Genomic DNA, 20,046 nt, shown 5'->3' with positions numbered 1-20,046 from the left:
GATTAGATATTTGCAGTCATACGAACAGGCTGAAATGCTAAACAGTTAATTCTGGGAGAAGAAATCTAAGCGGGAGAGTTCAGCTCTCTCAATAGAAAACGTGGATGAAGCTGCACCTCCAGATGGCAGCAAAGACAAAACTTTACTGCCCAACCAAACAGGATCTGTGTGACAGTTGTGTAAACAAGTTAGATTGTGTAATGAAGATGACAAGGAAAAAAACAAAAAGTAAACCAAATTGTCAGGCACGTTTATGTGCATGTGAGTGTGTGTAATTTTACTGGATCACAGATCCAAGTAAGCTAAACTAAAGGCTGGAGAGTCTCTTCTTTCTCCCGACAAACTGATTTTCACACTTGTCTGTTCGCACTCGCTTTGCTTCCATAGTACAAGACAACTTATGAATGCTTTTTCCGAGTGCACGCACATACAATGTCCCTCAGCACAATTCCTCTAGGAGAGCATGTGGCTGCATCTTTTTGAGAAAACACAAGCTGGTGTGTGTGTGTATGTGTGTGTGTGCAGTTGGATGAGGCTTTCAGACGTCTGTGGGTAACAAGTAAATGAGGCTGTCATTTCTCAGCTTGATTTTTGCAGCACCTATACACGCTTCATCCTCAGTCCTGGATGCAGTTGAATCACTTTGGAGCGATGTGTGAGATCAGAGTATCTCTGACATATTTAAATGATGTTAGCAGAGCAGGGGTTACATCAAAAATGATATTTGTGCACAGCTTGGTTGCTTTTAACCTCACCCATAGCAGGCTTTATTGACAACATCACAGTGCACACAATTTCTCACACACGCTTCTGGAAACATCTGGCCTGAAATCTGTGCACTATTGTGTTGATGGTGTGATATGAATTAATTAGGTTTCACCTTCTGCTGCACTGATAGACACAGTCAGGGGGTTTGAACAGGAACTTTAGTGCTGGATTTAATCTGCACAACACATAAAAAATAATACATAATAGTAGTGATAATAACACAACACTGCACCGATATGAGCAAAGGACCTCAGATGCATACACACATGCTCAAGAAGAGAGGCAACGTAATGAGCCTTGAGGAACGAAAGACATGCTGCATTTACCAACATCAACAGTGATGAACTGTTGGCAGACTCTTTCTTGTAACCTGCATTATTGTGTGTCTGATAAAAAAAACTGGAAAAACAAACACAGACATTATTTTACATTTTGTAAGACACAGTTTCACTACAAGATCGGGCCATTCATCTGGAACTTTGCACTGATATTTGCAGATGAAAATGGCTTCTTTCTTTCCCCCCCATCAGCATCACTTGAGAAATGGCAGCTTGTACCATGGGAAATTAATACAGTAGCACTTTTGGGCAGCCTTTTTCATCTTTATCAGGGAACCGCAGTTGATTTGGCAGCCAGAGTGGTGGCATTTAACTGTGACTGATTGTACTGAGCTGGAAGGGGATTCTGTACATGTATTATTTTAAGAGTGGACCTCTATTTGCCTAATTTCAATTTTAATGGCCAATTTTTTTTACACAGAGCCACTTGATTTTGGCAGAATTTTCTTTCCGATGGGCAGCAGAGCTCGACCCGCTTCACATAAAACCAAACACTGAAAGCAGTGGGAGTTTGTTTTCTTCTCTACACAAGTTCATCCTCATCACCCTGTGCTTTCACTATACCTCCACATGAGCTGAGGTCTCAAACCGTTTCCAATTTATAGAGTTTGTGACGTTCTCGACAGCTTCTACAGATACATCAGCACAGATGGAGAGATGTGACTGAAGGTGGAGCCTTAAATAGCAGGTGATGCTGGTGTGATAGCTAACTGCATCAGTGAAAGTACATCATTCACGCATACAGATTAGAATTATATGTAAACATGCCAGAGGCAGATCAGAACAGATGACTTGATATAATTTCAGAACAAATCTCAGAAAACTCACTCCTTGTCGATAAACTCCTCTGTGATTCATGGGATAAATCCACACACTGTGTGAGTAACGCCTATCATGTCTTTTCCTTCAGTGCCCTCTCCAGCCTTTCATCACAGGCTTACATTTAAACTCTCCCTTAAAAGGTCACAGCTTCTGCCAAACCCCGGCCAGCACCTTGCAACCTCAGTAGTTTGAGTTCAAATGCAGCTGGCTGCATGGGTGTGGCAGAAAGAAACAGACTCCTGAGTGCAGGAAGAAAAACAAGCAGCAGAGGAAGCACCCCCAATTTTTATTTATTTATTTTGTTCCTGAGCCTTTTATCCTCCTTTGCTCTCTTTTGAGAAAATCTAAAGGAACCTCTGGGAGAACAGAGGAAGCGTGGGTGAGAGCGCACGGCTGGTACAGCAGCCGCTACCGTGTTGCGGTTGTATGGACCCTAAGTTGTAAAGCATGCAGATGAAGCAGCAAATGCCTATCAAATATTTATCAGAGCAGGGGAGCCAGTGCAGCTTGTAAGAGAAGATGAAATAGTGGGGGCAGGAGCAGTCACTCTGTACGGTCTCTTTCGCCCAGATTCTCTCTCTGTCTCTCTGTCTCTCGACTTCGCCGTTCATTCGCCATGCCTGCCACAAACACACCTTTTCTTTTTGATTTACACGCACTCTCTTGTGAGCATCACCGGTTATACGTCTGCCCGTGAAGGTCTGTTTTTCATGTTTTCATCTGGCTGATTGGCGGTGAGCGGTGAGGTGGTGGTGAGTTCATACAGTAGTTGTAGCTGTAGATTGTGTAAAACCAGACAGGCCGCAGTCCACATCACTCGCTGCAGCGGACAGCATGGGGGAGATCTCTGCCTCGTCACCTTCCACTGCCACGGCAACGGCCTGCGAGTCACCCCGGGCGAGGTGTACTCTGCACCACCCATTTACAGTCCCGGGATGACTCCCGATCAGCCCCGTGGACACGTGCGCACGCACTCGTGAACATAAACGTGTCCCCAGATGGACTCATAAAGTGTCTAAACACAGGAAAGTAGCACAAAGAGGAATGCCCACTCTCTTATTTACTCACTGCTGCGTGGGACAAAATATGATGCAGCGATGTATCACACCGGCTTCCTCTTGCAATATGTTATCAGCACTGGTTCCAAATATAAACCCTTGAATTAAAACGTGTGGGAGTTAAATAAGTTGATGAAGGAGAACTCGTAAGGGAGGGACCAAGCCATAGGGGTAAATGATTGCACTGTTACATTATTTATCCGTAATAACAAAAACAGTAACACACAAAAACCGACACAACAATCCAGAGGATAAGCAGATCATCCCAGACTTTACCCTCTGTTTTAACGGGTAGACATGCTAAAGTCTCCTTCAGTTACAAATTGTCTTGCAATGTATCACATGGCAGAATCACTGTGTGGTGGTACCACTGTCATTGTGGGTAATGTACCGTGACAGAATCGTGAGTGAGGCCCGGATTATGCGCGCTTGGACGCGCACAGATGCGCACTCGGGCCTATTATAGTTCTATCAAGTCCCCCTGAAGGACTTGAAATTAGCGCATTAGGCTATACTGTAATGTCTCAGTGCCTCTAAGGCTCGAAAAAAAGTAAAAAATTGGCAGGCATCTGGACATCTGCAGACACACCGTGTCGTTTGCCCTCTCTTCACGAAATTTACGTGACTCGGACCCAAGAAAGCGTGGATCTGCGATTCCCAGCCGCACACACAGTATATTAGAACACACCTGGCTAATATACATGATGCTGCTTGGGTTGATGATTAGAAATGTAACCCTTGAGAAAAAATGTGGCTGTAATGTGTGTGATGTTCTACTTTATACACAGTTTTGGACATTTTGTCTATATATAATTAATCACAGTTTAAACTATATGTGAGCCCCCCTCCCCCGCCCCTCTTTCTCTCACTCACTCACGCAGTCGTTTTTCTTTCTTTTTTTCATTTGCAAAGTAAATCTAGTTGCCAGATTGCTCCTTCGTCTTCATTACTCAGGGCTCCTCTTCATCACCACAGCCTCCCTCGCTTTTCTTCCTACGGGCGCTACTTTCAGCACCGGACAGCTCTCGTCGTTCCCACGCTCCGCCCACCTCAGACAGACCGGCAATGAGAAACCAGCACACACGCCGGTGGGCGACTCTCGAGGTGGCCTATTAGGGTTTTATTGGGAGGGACGGAACTTCGAGTACAATTTGCTCTCTCCCTTGTCATTCTTCTCCTGGATTTCTCCGAGCGGGAGTAAAAACAGAAGGAGAACCCGAGCACTCCCCTGGATTGCGGGCTGGTGAGGAGTCCGTGTGGTTTTCTCATGAGTTAGGAAGCTGATTCGTGTCTGTGCAGCTGTTTAGATCACACTGTGTGTTTTTTTTAACAGAAGAGAGGAAAAGTGTGCTCTCTCTGAAAGATGCAAAGATGACAAGAGGAAATCGTTTGCCGTTTTATGCTTGGTCGTAGGTATGAAATCCAGGACATCCCCGGGCGTGTGTTTGAAAGTGTTTCTGATCTCCTGAAGCGGCAGAAGATATAGAGTGGCTTTGGTGATGCTCGCCACACTTTGCCAAGTCCACGCGGTGTCTGCTCTGTGCCTGTGACAACGAACCATGGCTCTCCTAGTCGTCCCGTTGCTCCTGCAAACAGGGCTCGTTTGGGGTTCAAACTACGGTTATGTGGAGTGGTCTGACAATGACCGCGACGATAAGAGCCCACCAGTCTTCAGCACCCAAAATATCAACAGGGAGCCACCCCACCATCCGACCTATTACCCAGTACCAGCCACCGAGCGCACGGTGGTGGCGCACAAAATCGAGGAGGACCTGCCCAGGGTGGTGACCGCTTTCTTGCACACCGGGGACTCTTCGGCGCTTAGACAGGTCAACTGTTCGCGGAGGTACGAGCTGAGCAGCCTGCGAGGCGGCCTCCACGTCGCCTCCCACTATTCCCTCCACAGCATTCTGGACACTGTAGCGCACGCCACAAACTTCCTGAATATGATCCTGCAAGCCAACAGGTCCCGGGAGCAAACCCTGCGGAGGGACATCCACTGGTACCACGCGCTGGTTCAAAGCATCCTCGAAGGGGATCCTAAAATCCACAGGGCAGTGGTGACCTTGCACACGGATGCGCTGACGCCAGGGCCCCACGTTTTCCTTCAGGCGACGAGAACCGAGAATGAAGTGGTACTACAGGACCTATCCGGCTCTGCGCACCGTCACCTCAAGGGCAGGAGTCCGGAGACTGACTGGTTTAATGAGTTCAGGGACGGCAGGAGACCACACATGCACAGAAGAATCACGGAGGCATCGGGCTCCAAGAGTGGCACTTATCTCCTGGACAAAAACCAAATTAAGTGGTCTGCGCCATACCTGGAGTGTGAACACGGAACGTTTGTGCCCTATTGGCTGCTCACCCTGTCTGCAGCCTTCTATGGACTTAAGAGCAACTCAGCGCCAGAGTTCAGGTGAGACTGAAAAGTGTCACTTTTTTGTCCTTAAAATGTAGAAAAATATGTTTTAATGTTCTATTACAGCTCACACATGTTAAAGTATCTATTTCTTTATATTTTATTAATAATTAAAGTTAATCAGATAATCAGCGTCAGCTATTGAAATGCTTTAACAGCATTTAATTGACAATAACCTCTGTGAGACTTCATGTAAATATGGATCCACCTACTGCTGTAATAGAAGCAGACAGTTAAAAAGAACCTTGACAGATCTATCTAGACATTTCACTCACCTGTCAAGGCACAGGCATGCAGCCCTGCTGCAGCCAGCACTCTAATGAATTCTGCAGGCTTTACGCAGTGCTCGTAAGTGAGGATATCTATAGAAGTGTGCACGCGTGCGTGTTTGTGGGTAACGTTTAGGTGCATCAAAACACCTAAAGCTCTCGTATTTCAAGGCTGCGGTCCAAGAGTGTCCTGAGAAGATCAATGAAGCCATGAATAAACAATGAAATCTCTACTACAAGATGAAACCACTCAGAGGTCCAGGTGCACTTCACCCTTACATCAGTCTAAGTTGCAGTGCATAAGTCAGTGTATCACTCACACACTCAGTGTCGCTAATGTGAGATAACATGTGAGAAAAAAATACAATTAAAGATGATAAATATCTTTTAAGAGAGGAAAAAAAGAACGTTTACAACAAGGGTAAGCTTGGGGTAAACACACACACATCCAACTCTTACTCTTACTTACTTACTTAGTTTTGTACTAACTCTAGCTTTGCATTTTTATTTTGGACTCTAGCTTTCCATGATTCACAGTTCAAAATAATCCTTATTTATCCTGTTCTGGGCTTTGGTGAAGCCCTTTAGTTCATCTGCTTCCTTTCTTCTGATAGGTTTTCCCTCATGAACAGAAGGTTTGAAAACCAGGTGGATGGTTGCTGTAACTTAGCAAGATCTTTGTCCCTGAGATGCCCGTGTTAAGGACATCGTCTTGGACTGATGTCATTCAAGGTGAAGAGTAGGGAGAAAAACTCCCCAAAAAGGTGTTCAGTCGACCTGAAGCCTGAGCTTTTGGCTCACAGGCATTGGTGTTATATCCGCTGACATCATCACATGAAACTTCTGCCATCTTCAATATAAAGATCCACAAGTGTATATGCACAGACACAGATTCACCTACACATGTAAAATACCCCTACACTGTCACTACATAATAAGCAAGACTAATTAAATTGGAATGACACTGTGATGCACAGTGCTCGTGGTTTATAGGCAGCAGTGTTGTGTTTGTGATTCGGCCCTCACCCTGGCATGCATCCACCCCGGTGATGTGTCCCTGAGCAAAATGCTGCATCACTACCTGCTCCAGGGACAGTGTTACGATGTGATGAGGGCTTCTTCTGGCTTTTTAGAGAATTGTACAGCTATCATCTCTGTGCAGGATCTGAAGATGGCTGATTCTTATTACACAATGAATTTCTATCAGCATCAACATGGTCCACACTTTCAGATTACCTCAAATTTCCAGAGATGTTTGTTAGAGCTGCTTGAAAGTTAAGCATCTGTCTTATAGGGTAGCTTCAGCTTGCTGTAATGACTCAGTCTGCCTGCGTTGGATTGTTCATCTCCAAAAAAGGATTCGAGTCATGTCCGGGATATTGCCCGTTTTAAACCATCAACTTGTCATGATGAGGATGTTTAACTAGTTGAGAAAGATGGGAGATGTGCTTGTGTCAGTGGCCTAAGGCGTCTGGAAAATGTTAAGTGTGATTAAATCAGTTCAGTGAATGAATTCATAATTAAATCAATTGCCTATTCCAGCCCAGCCAAGAGGGTTTTGAGTGAGTTTAAATGATTGTGACATTTTACAAGTCACTGTGATTTGTGACATTTAGAAGAAGGCAAGTCAGATACTGAATCCCATTTGTGATGTTTCATATGAATATAGAGGGGATGCTGGATTATAGAGAAACTCTGTAATGAATAGAGATGGAAACTATGAGGTATGCACTGTTAGGGGGGGTTGATGTAAAGGTAAGGATTAAAATTAGTCAAGACCTCAGAAATAGCGATTTTGAAAAAGTCAAAACTCAGGGTCCACTTAGTATTTTTACCCCCAGAGCTTTCCAGTTTCCAAGATCAAGAAATAACTGCCGTACTTTTAGTAATATAGTTTGGCATTTGTCAAAATTGACTGTGGAGTCAGCAAAGGGAGCCAAGGGAAATGTCAAGTTAAGAGGGAAAATAATAAAGTGGATGTTTAAAACCTGAGTGTGTATCTCAGAGAAATACAGTCTGTAACTGAGGATAAATATTGGCTGCAAGTACACAACCAGATTCATGATGTTTTTCTCCTCCCTCTATGTTCTGTAATGCGAGTTGTGCTATGCTGTTTCTTCGACTCATCTCACTCCTGCGATGACATTTCTAAAAATAGAAAGTTTGTTGGCTCTGGACAGAAATGCATAAAGTAGTGGAGATGATAAGCCAGAGCCTCCATGTCTTCTACTTTCTGTGTCAAAGAAACCTTGTTGCTCTTTCTTATTATTATTATTTGAGTCTGATGTAAATTTGTGAGGTAATGAGGGGAGGAGAGAGGCTCTTTCCAATGATTTTTGTCTGTCTTTCAGACTAAGCTCCAGCTCTGCCTTTCACATGGAAGAAGCAAAAGTTTGACATGTGTAAATGAAAACCAGAATAAAATAATTCAATCCCGACAAGAATCCAGCAGCCTCACCTCCAGCACTTTTATATAGGATGGTAAAAAAGATATTGTGTCATTATAAGGAAATGCTATAAGATACTATACCTCTGGAAGCATTTCATGTTTTTCTTTCTTTTATAGAAACCATAACCGAAGTTGTTTCGCTTCAGAAAAGAGCGGCACTGAATTGTAGCTCACATAGATATAAATGATCATGTGCAAATCTGTCAGAAAAACAAAAATAAAGACTTTCTCTCAGTTTTCACTTTCGCTATTTGTCATCAACACAACAGCACAGATAATGTCATTGCATAACCACCGTCTCTAGTTTGTAGTACTGTGCAAAAGTCTTGTGACGCCTTTCCTTTGTTTATATTTTGCTTCCAATGAGCTAGATGTTCTTGTAATTTTCTAAAGTGGCCTTGAGCGTAGCTCTTCGTGCTTTTGAAGGTCTTTTTGTTTTTCTCTGGACATTAGCTTCTTTTTCAGCCCTCGTACCTGACCACTTTTTCAAGCAAAAATTAATTCAAGCATAGAAAAGGCACCTAACTCAAGGAATGAACCACACACAGCAGACAACTTAGCAAAGCACCTATTTTAAATTTTGTCTTTAGGCACTTTCTTACCTGTAGCCTGTTGCAACACTGTCACGATCCTGGGTCTTTTAACTCGGCGCTTTGAGTTTCAGTGTATTTTGATGGTTTATGGTTTATGTTTAAGTTCATTTAGTTATCTTAAGCTCTTTCTGTTTTGCCTTGGTTGCCCTGTTATAGTTCATTGTTTATCAGATTCCCCTCGTGTCTTTGCCCCTAGTGTTTATGTCTCACTCACCCTGTGTTTCATGTCTACATCCCATTATGTTTCCTGTTTTATTTTGAAAGTCATGTGTTCCATGTTCAGTGTGTTTAGTTTTGCGTCCCCTGTATGGGCAGAAAGCTGTGCCATCAGAAACTGAATTTGAATAAGTTCAATTTGAATTTGAATTGCTCAGATTGAAACTGAATTGTAACTTGAATAAATGCTTTTGAAAACTGAATTTGAATTAGTCTAATTTGAAATTGAATTTATGGTTTGAAAATGATCATCACTAAATTGAAATTGAATTTATATTTTGAAAATGAATTGATTTGCTTTGAAACTGCATTTTATCCTTTAAAAATTCAGCTCTCGAATAATTTCAGTTTCACTTCTCACCATTCAGTTTCAGTTCTACAATTCAATTTCAGTTCCAAAATTCAGTTTTTTGGAACTTACATCCGGTTCCGGTTCAAGCGCAGATTAATAGAGCTACGTTTTACTAGCGGACCGGAAGTGTTACTGACGGGAATCTACAGCGTCTTGAGCTGAATTAAGACTTCAGAAGTCATTCGTCATGTCGAATGACCAGCGGATAAACTCTCAGGTTGGTAATAAATGTATTACATGTATAAGAACAAGCGTCATGTTAACAAAAGATAGCCGTAAGGTAACTGTTATGTTATTGTAGCTGCTAGCTAAAAACGCTAATTTAGCATAGTTTGCCCTGAATTCAGCTTTGACAACAAATATGATCGACTGTTTCTAGTAGAATTCCAAAGTTGTCATCTTGTACCCTCTCAGAGTACCCCCTCTGTATGCTTGCAGAGACCCCTACAGTAGGGAAACATGCAAAACGGTGTCCAAACCTTTGTGTTTTAGCTTTATTTATGTCTTACACAGCATCCCAACTCTTTAGCTAACTTAATAACTTTAGCTAAAGTGAATAGTTAGTCTAATTCATTAGTGCAGTATTACTGGATCACCTCTGTTTGAAGTGATATAATGTGATATACAACTATCACTGAAACAGCAAACTTTGTAAATAAGCAAACAACACTTCTCATTCTCTAAACGTTTGGCCACAGCTGTAGATTACACTATCAGTACTTGTTCACTCTTGACAATAATTACATTTCTAAATTCTCTTTGTGCATTTACAGGTAAACAATATCTAATATTTTATCTAAATGACTGCTTTGTCTTTGAAAAGGGTGAAGAGCCTGAGGCCGGTGACAGTCCAGTTCTACTCTAAGTACATCCTTACAGTGGCTCACAGGACAAGGCCACATTCCTGTCCTGCCAGAAGAGAAGAGAAACTTCAGAGTCTTCATGCAGTTCAACCACACCTGTCATATTCCATATGACAGGGGTCTCAAACTCCAGTCCTCAAGGGTGGACTGGAGTCATGCAACTTTTCCATGCCCTCGAGGACTGGAGTTTGAGACCCCTGCCGTATGGTGTTCATGCTGTTTTCTACCCCACAGTTACAGCATGTCTGACTGCCTGTTCAGCATATGCAAAAATATATGAGTTTAAGCATGTGATGACTAAGGCCTTCCATTATGGTGTTTGTCATCACATGTCACAGACATCTGGATGATCATTTGGAATAAACAAAACTAAAAACTTGTTACTTCATCTTTTATCTTTATTATTATTATTATTGTTGTTCTTATTTTACACTTTTCATGGTTAGGCATTAGGTTTATTTGTAGTAGTCCTTTCCAACGTCTTTCCCTCTTCCATGTTACTGTGTCAGCTTGTCAGCATCTATTTGGGTTTGGAAGTGGAACAGAAAGTCAGGAAATCCAAAGTGCCATTAAAACCAGAAGAGGTTCTTATATTTCAGAAGAAGGGATTAATTCAAAAGAAATGACCTCAATGCCATATTTTATTTAGGAACACTAGAGAGCACTTTGCAAAATAACACATTCTTATAATTTCACCCTCAGATGAGCCAAGCTACGACTGTCAGGGAATGTGATGTAGGTACAGAGCATATGAGAGTGGTTAAGTTTGTCTCTTGTCTAGATGAAGGCACAATAGGGATCAATGGCAAGGCGTAGAGATTCAGTATCTTCAGTCTTCAGTGGACACTCCATTTCTGACACAAAACACCTGTAAAAGATGGTCAATTTAGGAGGTGACCCGACAACTTCAGCCTGTCAAACATAGTAATGGAGCAGTATGTTTAAAAAATATATCTAATTAAGCATGCACTCAGTACCCTAAGAATTATTATGGTAGTTAAACACAGTGATAGTTGTATATCACTTCAAACAGAGATGATCCAGTAATACTGCACTAATGAATTAGACTAACTATTCACTTTAGCTAAAGTTATTAAGTTAGCTAAAGAGTTGGGATGCTGTGTAAGACATAAATAAAGCTAAAACACAAAGGTTTGGACACCGTTTTGCATGTTTCCCTACTGTAGGGGTCTCTGCAAGCATACAGAGGGGGTACTCTGAGAGGGTCCAAGATGACAACTTTGGAATTCTACTAGAAACAGTCGATCATATTTGTTTGTCAAAGCTGAATTCAGGGCAAACTATGCTAAATTAGCGTTTTTAGCTAGCAGCTACAATAAGCATAACAGTTACCTTACGGCTATCATTTGTTAACATGACGCTTGTTCTTATACATGTAATACATTTATTACCAACCTGAGAGTTTATCCGCTGGTCATTCGACATGACGAATGACTTCTGAAGTCTTAATTCAGCTCAAGACGCTGTAGATTCCCGTCGGTAACACTTTCGGTCCGCTAGTAAAACGTAGTTCTATTAATCTGCGCTTGAACCGGAACCGGATGTAAGTTCCAAAAAACTGAATTTTGGAACTGGTGAGAAGTGAAACTGAAATTATTTGAGAGCTGAATTTTTAAAGGATAAAATGCAGTTTCAAAGCAAATCAATTCATTTTCAAAATATAAATTCAATTTCAAATTAGACTAATTCAAATTCAGTTTTCAAAAGCATTTATTCAAGTTACAATTCAGATTCAATCGGAGCAATTCAAATTCAAATTGAACTTATTCAAATTCAGTTTCTGATGGCACAGATTTCTGCCCATACCCCTGTGGCGTCATGTTCATTTGTATAAGCTGTGTTCCCCTGTGTTTCGTGTTCTGCTGTCATGTTTCATTGTCAGGTCGTCTGTTGTTTCACGCCATGCTTCCAGGTTTCATGTATTCATGTTCATGTCAGGGTTTTTCATGTTCTATTTCAGTTTACTCAGTTTAGGTTAATGTTTAGTTTTGCATCAGTTTGCCTTGCCCTTCGTTTGTACCTTTTCATCAGCCTTATTAAACAGCTCACCTTTTGTTAAATCAAGTTACGTTCCATGTTCCAGACATGTTGTGTCTGCGTTTGGGTCCACTATTCACACTCCACACAGTCTGCTTCCACTGACTATGACAAACACATACATTTTCCAGCTTCTTTACCTGAATCTACAGAAAATAGCAAAGATAACACATTTTGATGGACATAAAATCATACCTTTGGCACCAAAACGATGATTCCTGCAGCACTAATAGCTGGAAAATTGGCATATCTCCACATTGTGTGCGGTGTGTTTTTAAAAAAATTGAGGAAACCAGACAAGTGGAGGAGAAAAGAAGATGTGGCAGGCCTAAAAAACTGTCTACAGCAGACAGAATCTGCAAGTCATCTCCACAAGAAACAGGAAAAAGTCCGTCAAAGACCTGACACAGGACCTGAGAGCAGCTTATCCATCTATTGCTCACCTAAGCCTAATCTGAAATAATTTCATTGGAAGGGTCGCTGTGAAGCTGGATTTATGAAATCAGAATTTAAGCAGTATAGAGCAGCACTTTGTAAATAGCTTGGAAGTGACTGATGGTTATCATGAAGCCTTAATGGGTGGCTAAATGGTTTTGATGGATTGCTAGTGAGAGGAGGAAGAATAAATCATCCCAGAGAAATAAAGGACCATCTGTGCTGTGTAAATGTAAAGAATCACTCTTTTAGTGGTACTCAGGCCGAGGCGTACATTTGTCTTCACAATCATTTGTTATGTTGTAGCAGAAATGATCAAATTGTACCCCCATGCAGTGCTTGTCCTGATGTTTCTTTCACTCTAAGAAATTTGTGCCTCATGTTAACACAGATCCAAGCTCTTTCACATCTCTCAGTTTTTACTTCTGCTTTCCACCAAGCCTTGACCTGCGTAAAGGACTCGAGTGCACACAAACACATACAGGCGTAAACACATTTGCTTCTTTTTCTTTCTTGTGTACTCGAGTAGAGGTGGTAGCCAAAGCCTCTCTCTGCGGTTGTTTGTTCCACTTCCCACCAGGCAGATGGGGGAGGGAGGTAACAGGTGTCAGGCACCACTTCACCACAAAGGAGTGGAGGAATTGACAGCGAGGTTTAATAAAAGGTTTAATAAAAGAAAACCAGGCATTATTTATAAGTGTGCATGATAAAAGGGAGATAGAGAGTCATAAACAAAGATATCTATTCACTGTGGGCTACACTGACTTAGCTGAAGTCTCGGGCTGTGCTGTATTTCAGTCACATCCCTCACCAGTTTATTTAACCTTCTTCACTCCACAGTCTGAATCTGTAGTGGCTCACTGCTGCACAGGCCAGCAGTCTCCGTGTATTGAACTTGTTCGGGTCTCAGGCGCAGCAAGAAAACAAGAGTATTTCTCACCTTTGGTGTGAAAATCCTCAGAATCTGATAGTGAACACGGCCGGGAGCAGAGAACACACCCCACATAAATACTGCCTTTAAAAACTTTACACTGGCATTTGCACAGGGAAGCATGGGATCAGATTGTAGTTTACTTTTATTCATAACATACCAGCCTGCTTCCTCAAAGCTCACTACAGCACCAAATGTGCAATAATCCACCGCTGAAAGCCGTCCAACAAATGTGCTTAAAAACTATAGCACTCAGCTGTCGTGGAACTAGAAGCTGTTTATAGCAGCTTGGGTGACCTCTTATTTTTAATTTCGAGTTACCATCAGGTGAAAAATGTTCTCAAAATGAGAAAACTGCTGATATTTCCATTAGCCTAAACTACTGTGTTTAGTGTTAATGATTCTTAGTTAACTTCTTAAACATCAGTATGTTGTCATGGCAACTTTGCGATTCAGATTTATGCGCTTATTAGGCACAAACGTGCTTCAGCCGACTCATCGCATTAGTCATCGTGTTGCATTTGTTGACAGGAAAGAGAAGCCATGATCTTCTGGAACAAAAGTTGTTTGTCTTTGACTTGTCTGCGGCTCAACAAGCAGAAAATAAAGCGACAGGATACAGTATTTGTAGTGAGCCGAGCTGATGAGGCACATGATGAGGCCCATCAGTCAAGGTGAAATGGCCTGACAACCAGATTCTAGCTAAACTGCAGCGAGGCAGTCAGCATCCTGCACAGGATTCCCAGCAACCCAAAAGGTCCACACAAATCTGTGAAAGTGTTCAACGCACAACAAGAACAAAGAAACCGAATTCAGAAAATATGAAAGCTAGCGTTCTCAAATTGGAGGCAACAGGCAATGCAGTCTTGACACTAAAAGCGTTACTTTTTAATTTCTCAGTGTCTGGAAGGAAAAGTGGCACATTATGAATCTGACCCTGCTTCTTTTTCCTTACCTCTGTCTCTCTCTTCTTTTTCATTACTTACCTCCATCACTCTTAATTCTTCTCCCTTTCAATTTATTCCTATTCCTCCCGTTCGGCTACACCTCCCTTCTCCTGCTTGTTGAACCTTTAACCTCACTTCCCCCAAGCATTGCTCTTCTTTCCTGTTTTTAATTTTCTTCCCTTTCATTCTGACCTCACCTGCATCTGTGTAGTCCACGTGCCTCCTTTCTGCTTGTTTTCATCTTCCCTCCTGTTCTGTTTCACTTTTCTTCCATTCCTGCTGAACACATTTGATTCTTCAATTTCATTTGTTTCTTTTATTTACTCCTCTCAATATTTCTACCTCCCTCTTTCCCTCTTTTCTTCTGCACTCTTGTCCTGACTCTTTCCCCGCTTCCTTCTCTCTGACAGGGGCGTTGTCCGCGTGGACGTGAACCTGCAGGATGTGGACATTGACCAGTGCTCCAACAATGGCTGGTTCGGCGGGACCCATCGCTGTAATCTTACCAGCATGGAGGTGAGTCTGCTGCTACTTCTCTTAATTTTGGAGTTACATTCACCTATTTGTTAATCTATTTGTTTTTCTAAGTACTTGCATTGAATTTGAATGCAACAGTTGAGTTATTTATTTATTTATAACTCAACTGTTCCATTTAATAATAGACCTGAATGAGATGTTTCACAGAGCCTTCGCTGCCTTTCCTCTCATCGCAGGTTGCCTTTGATCATGTGTCCTCAGTATGAGCATCAGATAACTGACCAAAACCCGAAGAGTAATGTTCTCCATTCACTCAGCCACAGTTCCTGTAAATGTGTGAAACTGTCTGTGAGGAGTGGTACAGAATGGATGTTTTATGCTGCTCTGTGCTGGCCCTCCTTTGAAACTTCTCTCGGACACGAGAAATATGAACAAGGCAACATGCATACTATATTTCTATTTATATGTTTTAAAAAAGGTTTTTAACTGCAGTTTAATACCTCTCCATAAGTATAAGTACTGACATCATTCGATTATTCACCATGAGGCGCAAACAAACTACATCAGAGTGATGCAGAGGAAGGTTTGCACCACCCAAAAGATGCAGATAAGGCTGAAGGGAATGATACTTGGCCGTCGTACAGCAATAAGTAAAAGGCTGATTTTACACACTACCATGTTCCTAATTGAGCCCAAACATTTTGAGTACAGCACTTGCAAAAACACTGTCTTTGATGCACATCCCTTTTCATCTTTCTGCAGTAACAGGCTGATGGGGTATTGTTGTCACCCTGTCAGCTGGGTGGATAGTTGGCAGGCGGCAATATGGACACCCAAGTTGTCAGTGTAAGAACTTGACAACAAAGGGATGCAGGACTTTCACACTGTCACCACAGGTGCATCTGCTAAAAATCCCAGACAAGTCCAAATCTGAGTGACCTCAGCATCAAGGTCATGGGTCAGAGGTCATGTTTTCTTAAAACCTTGACTGGGATAACTTGACAAGGAAGTCATCTAGGATTTTGAAATTGATACCATAGGTGTATCTACTAGGACAGCGGTCCCCAACCTTTTTTGCGCCACGGACCGGTTTATGCCCGACAATATTTTCACAGACTGGCCTTTAAGGTCTGTGAAATACAAATACAACAAATACAACAAAATAAAACTAGTACCGGTACCGAAAAAAACAAGATTTATTCATAACACACGTGAAAAGACCCAGGAAAACCGCGTTAATGATAAAAACGATAACAAAATAACGCTGAAAACCGATAAAAACCCTGAAAACCATACATTTCACACCGGAGCCTCAACTCTCGCGGCCCGGTACCAAACGACTCACGGACCGGTACCGGTCCGAGGCCCAGGGGTTGGGGACCGCTGTACTAGGAGGCTGAGGGATAAACAAACAAACAAAAATGAACCTCATGGTAGAGGCAAGATAAGGGATAAGTGGAACAAAACTGATTATTTTACAAAGTAGCTTGTCGCCTACTGACTTAAGAGTTCTGCAGGACTGTCTGCGATGTGTGCGCCTTCTCCACACTAAAGCATTCTCATCTGTGTGACCGGTGTGACAGAACCGGCGGCAGACATTCATCACATTTGTCTCTTTCTGAAGCGTCAGAAAGACAGAGAACGATGAGGTAGTTTTGTATTTGTGTCTGTCTGAGCATCCGGGTGCGGCGTGCGCGTGAGCGGCCTGCCTCTGTAATTGCCATCTCGCTTGTGTCAGTGCCAACGTGTGATGTTTTGCAGGGAGCCTGTCTGACTCCAACATGGGAGAGTGACTGCTCGGGCGTGCATGGCATGTTGCTGCCCATATGATGTATAATAAATGCAGTGTAATGGATTGCAGCAAGATGAGATGAATTATTGACCATGCTCTTTGTTTGCGTGCGCTTCTCTCCCAACTCATCAGCAGTCTGTCATGGAGCATTAGAGCGGGTAGGTGGGGGGGATATACAGATGAGACAGATCTCTATGTTTGCATTCTTCTAATATTTTATATATTTTATATATGTTTTGTGGCTGTGACTTTAGGTTTGGCAGCCTTTTAATTGCCAAGGATAACAAGGCTAAGCTGTCCGAGTCTGATCACTGTCATCAAAATGCTTTGAATTACGCTAGGTGTGTGCCCTGTTTATATGTGCACATGTGGCTTTGGTTTGTGTTAAAATAAGTCACAGTGCCATTGCACACTTGTAAACTTTTACTTTTTTGCTCAGAACATTTTCTTTCAAAATGCTGTCACTACAGTTGGACTTAAAACGTCATGGAGGGACAGTTTGAGACGGCCATCGAAGAGCTCACAGCTTCTATGATTAATTTCCTTCACACACTATATTTTTGGCCGAGCGGCAGCCAGTGATTCAGTGCCATCTTGAATCCGCAGTGCTGTTTTTCTCTTGTTGTTTGAAATGTAATGAGGAGCTTAGAGAGCAGAAATTAAGACACTGGCAAACAGCACAGAGTTAAAACTTTATATTGCAAATGTTTTCATAGAGAGAGCAAATATTGACCAAGAAACAATATCATCAATCTTGTCCACGGATGATTTCATAGAGTAATGAAATCCACAATTGGAACAGACTTTTCTTACAGCATTTATTTAGACACGCTACAGCTTATTGCTCTCTGAGAACTTTAAAAAGGAGGGCAGTGTGGAGCCAATGAGTCTAGCATAAATTACACTATATTGTCACAAGTATTCACTCACCCATCCAAACCACTGAATTCATGCATTTGATCACTTCCATGGCCACAGGTGTATAAAATCCAGCACCTAGACATGCAGACTGCTTCTACAAACATTTGTGAAAGAATGGGTCGCTCTCAGGAGCTCAGTGAATTCCAGCTTGGTACAGTGATAGGACGCAACCTGTGCACCAAGTCCAGTCGTGAAATATCCTCACTACTAAATATTCCACAGTCAACTGTTAGTGTTGGTATAACAAAGTAAAGCTGATTGGAAACAACAGCAACTCAGCTGCGAAGTGGCAGCCCATGGAAAAATCACAGAGCGGTGGCTAGGAATGCTAACACACATAGAGGTTGCCAACTTTCTGCAGAGTCAATCGTGACAGACCTCCAGACTTCACGCGGCCTTCAGTTTAGCTCAAAAACAGTGTGTAGAGAGCTTCATGGAATAGGTTTCCATGGCCAAGCAGCCACATCCAAGTTTTACATCATCAAGCACAATGCAAATGTTGGATGCAGTGATGTAAAGCACTCTACCACTGGACCCTAGAGCAGTGGTTATGCTTCTCTGGCAATCTGATGGACAAGTGCAGTGTGGCGGTTGCCAGGAGAAAGGTACGGTCTGACTGCGTTGTGCCAAGTATAAAGCTTGGTGGAGTGGGGCTTATGGTGTGGGGTTGATTTTTAGGAGCTGGGCTCACCCCTTAGTTCTAGTCAAAGGAACTCTTAATGCTTCAAACTAAGACATTTTTGGACAATTTCATGTTCCCAGCTTTGTGGGAACAGTTTGGGAATGGCCCCTTCCTCTTCCAACATGGCTGCGCACATTGCAAGGTCCATAAAGACATGGATGTCTAGAAGATCATGACTGGCCTGCACAGAGTCCTGATCATTGTCTGACCTCAAATGTACGTCTGGAAGAATAGTCAAACATTTCCATAAACACACTCCTAAACCTCGTGCCTTCCCAGAACACTTTCAGGTGTTATAGCCACACACGCTATGGATTAAGAATCGGATGTCACTCATATGCGTGTGAAGGCAGGCATGGGAATACTTTTGGCAATATAGTGTATCTGGTACAACAAATCTTGACTCTTGCACACTTTTATCTGCATATTCAGAGAGAAACTAATATTTAATCTGCACGCTATAAGCTTAGCATTTTAGCATGCCTCTATAGCATTTTGTAGATATTTCTTAATGTATCTTTGATGTAGAAATGCTCAGTGGCATTTTGATTTCCCCTGAAGGTGTTCGATGCACAGACTGTCAGATAAATAAAGATAGCTGAGGATAAATAAAGAGACGTGAGAACCATGTGAAACTGTGATATAGAGCTGTCATGGTAGCAAAGGAAAGGGACTCTGCAGTAAATATAACCCAACGGCACGCTGTTAGCTGGTCTTTAAACGCTACTGAGCACTTAGGGAATATAAGTTGCTTGTCTTTGACTTAACACTTAGCACATGACTACAAACAGTGCATTTGTGTCTATTTCATAGCAATTTCTTACGGTTTTCAATTTCCAATGCGACATGTCCAGTTTCTTGTTTCACTCTCACCCCTGCCCTTTTCTTTCTTTCTCAGTGTCTCGTTCATTTCGTTTCTTCATTTCATTCTTTTCTCCTGCCTGATGTAATTAATTGCTTATTGCCGAGCACAATTCAGCCAGCCCATTACTCCTATTTGGGTGTAGTTCTTTGGGGACTTTACCTCAATTTTCTTGCTCAAATCAAAGCCCGAAAAGAGTGCAGGCTTAAGCCTTAACAAAAATGATCTGGCTGCTAATATAGTGTCTGAGCAGCTATACCACAATCACAATAAGGACCAAGCAAGGGGAAAGTGCTTCTTTGTCCCAGTGTCCCTATTAAACAACAGTTCATTTCTAAATCCTGCTAAATACATTTTTGTGGGAAATGGGCTGTGGAAAGTTGATGTGAGGCTCATTGCTTTCCCCCATCCAGTACAAACATACCCCGAGGCTTTGTCTCACAGTGAAACCATAATAATGAAACAGTCTCTTGTAATGTGATGGAGCATCGTGTCTCCTCCAGAATGTTTGGAAAGTAATAGCACAACACCCACTTTCTCACTGTTGCTGTGATGTAATGGTTCAGTCAGTTTGTAGATGATCAACTTTTATGTTAACACTGCAGCTTTTCCTCCTCTCTTTGTTTTGCATACTGGAGAAAAAGCCTTTTCAGTGGAATGCCTTTTTCTTGTTTAGAGGCAGTTTTGCAAAACAGGTTTGGGCAGGTTTATTTTCTGTAATTTATCCAAATGGTATATCTAATAAACTGAGCTTGATTGCCTTTTTATGAACTCTATCGCCAAATTGCAATTCT

At 42.1% G+C, this 20,046-nt stretch overlaps 1 protein-coding gene and 2 long non-coding RNA genes across 3 annotated transcripts in view; 2 read left to right on the top strand and 1 right to left on the bottom strand.

Annotated features, from left to right (window-relative positions):
- The first annotated feature begins 4,006 nt into the window (after positions 1 to 4,006).
- gpr158b (G protein-coupled receptor 158b) overlaps positions 4,007 to 20,046 on the top strand; it is an 87,948-nt gene continuing 71,908 nt past the window's right edge. The window contains exons 1-3 of the mRNA XM_085254740.1: positions 4,007 to 4,229; positions 4,320 to 5,402; positions 14,929 to 15,034. Of these exons, the coding sequence (XP_085110866.1) occupies positions 4,546 to 5,402; positions 14,929 to 15,034 (963 nt within the window). The 5' untranslated portion in view covers positions 4,007 to 4,229; positions 4,320 to 4,545. The remainder of the gene's footprint in view (positions 4,230 to 4,319; positions 5,403 to 14,928; positions 15,035 to 20,046) is intronic.
- LOC146554052 (uncharacterized) lies at positions 9,157 to 10,527 on the top strand. Its single transcript, XR_014889541.1, has 2 exons — positions 9,157 to 9,501; positions 10,108 to 10,527. It is a non-coding gene; the product is annotated as an uncharacterized LOC146554052 (long non-coding RNA).
- On the bottom strand, positions 10,773 to 11,694 carry LOC146554051 (uncharacterized). Its single transcript, XR_014889542.1, has 2 exons — positions 11,564 to 11,694; positions 10,773 to 11,015 (listed from the first exon to the last, which is right to left on the bottom strand). It is a non-coding gene; the product is annotated as an uncharacterized LOC146554051 (long non-coding RNA).

The sequence above is a fragment of the Mchenga conophoros genome, linkage group LG18 (genome assembly GCF_057382185.1).
Source record: "Mchenga conophoros isolate Kocher_MC1m ecotype Shallow Benthic linkage group LG18, M_conophoros_male_GT1.1, whole genome shotgun sequence".
NCBI classification, from domain to species: domain Eukaryota; kingdom Metazoa; phylum Chordata; class Actinopteri; order Cichliformes; family Cichlidae; genus Mchenga; species Mchenga conophoros.
This window is presented reverse-complemented; position numbering and strand designations above follow the sequence as displayed.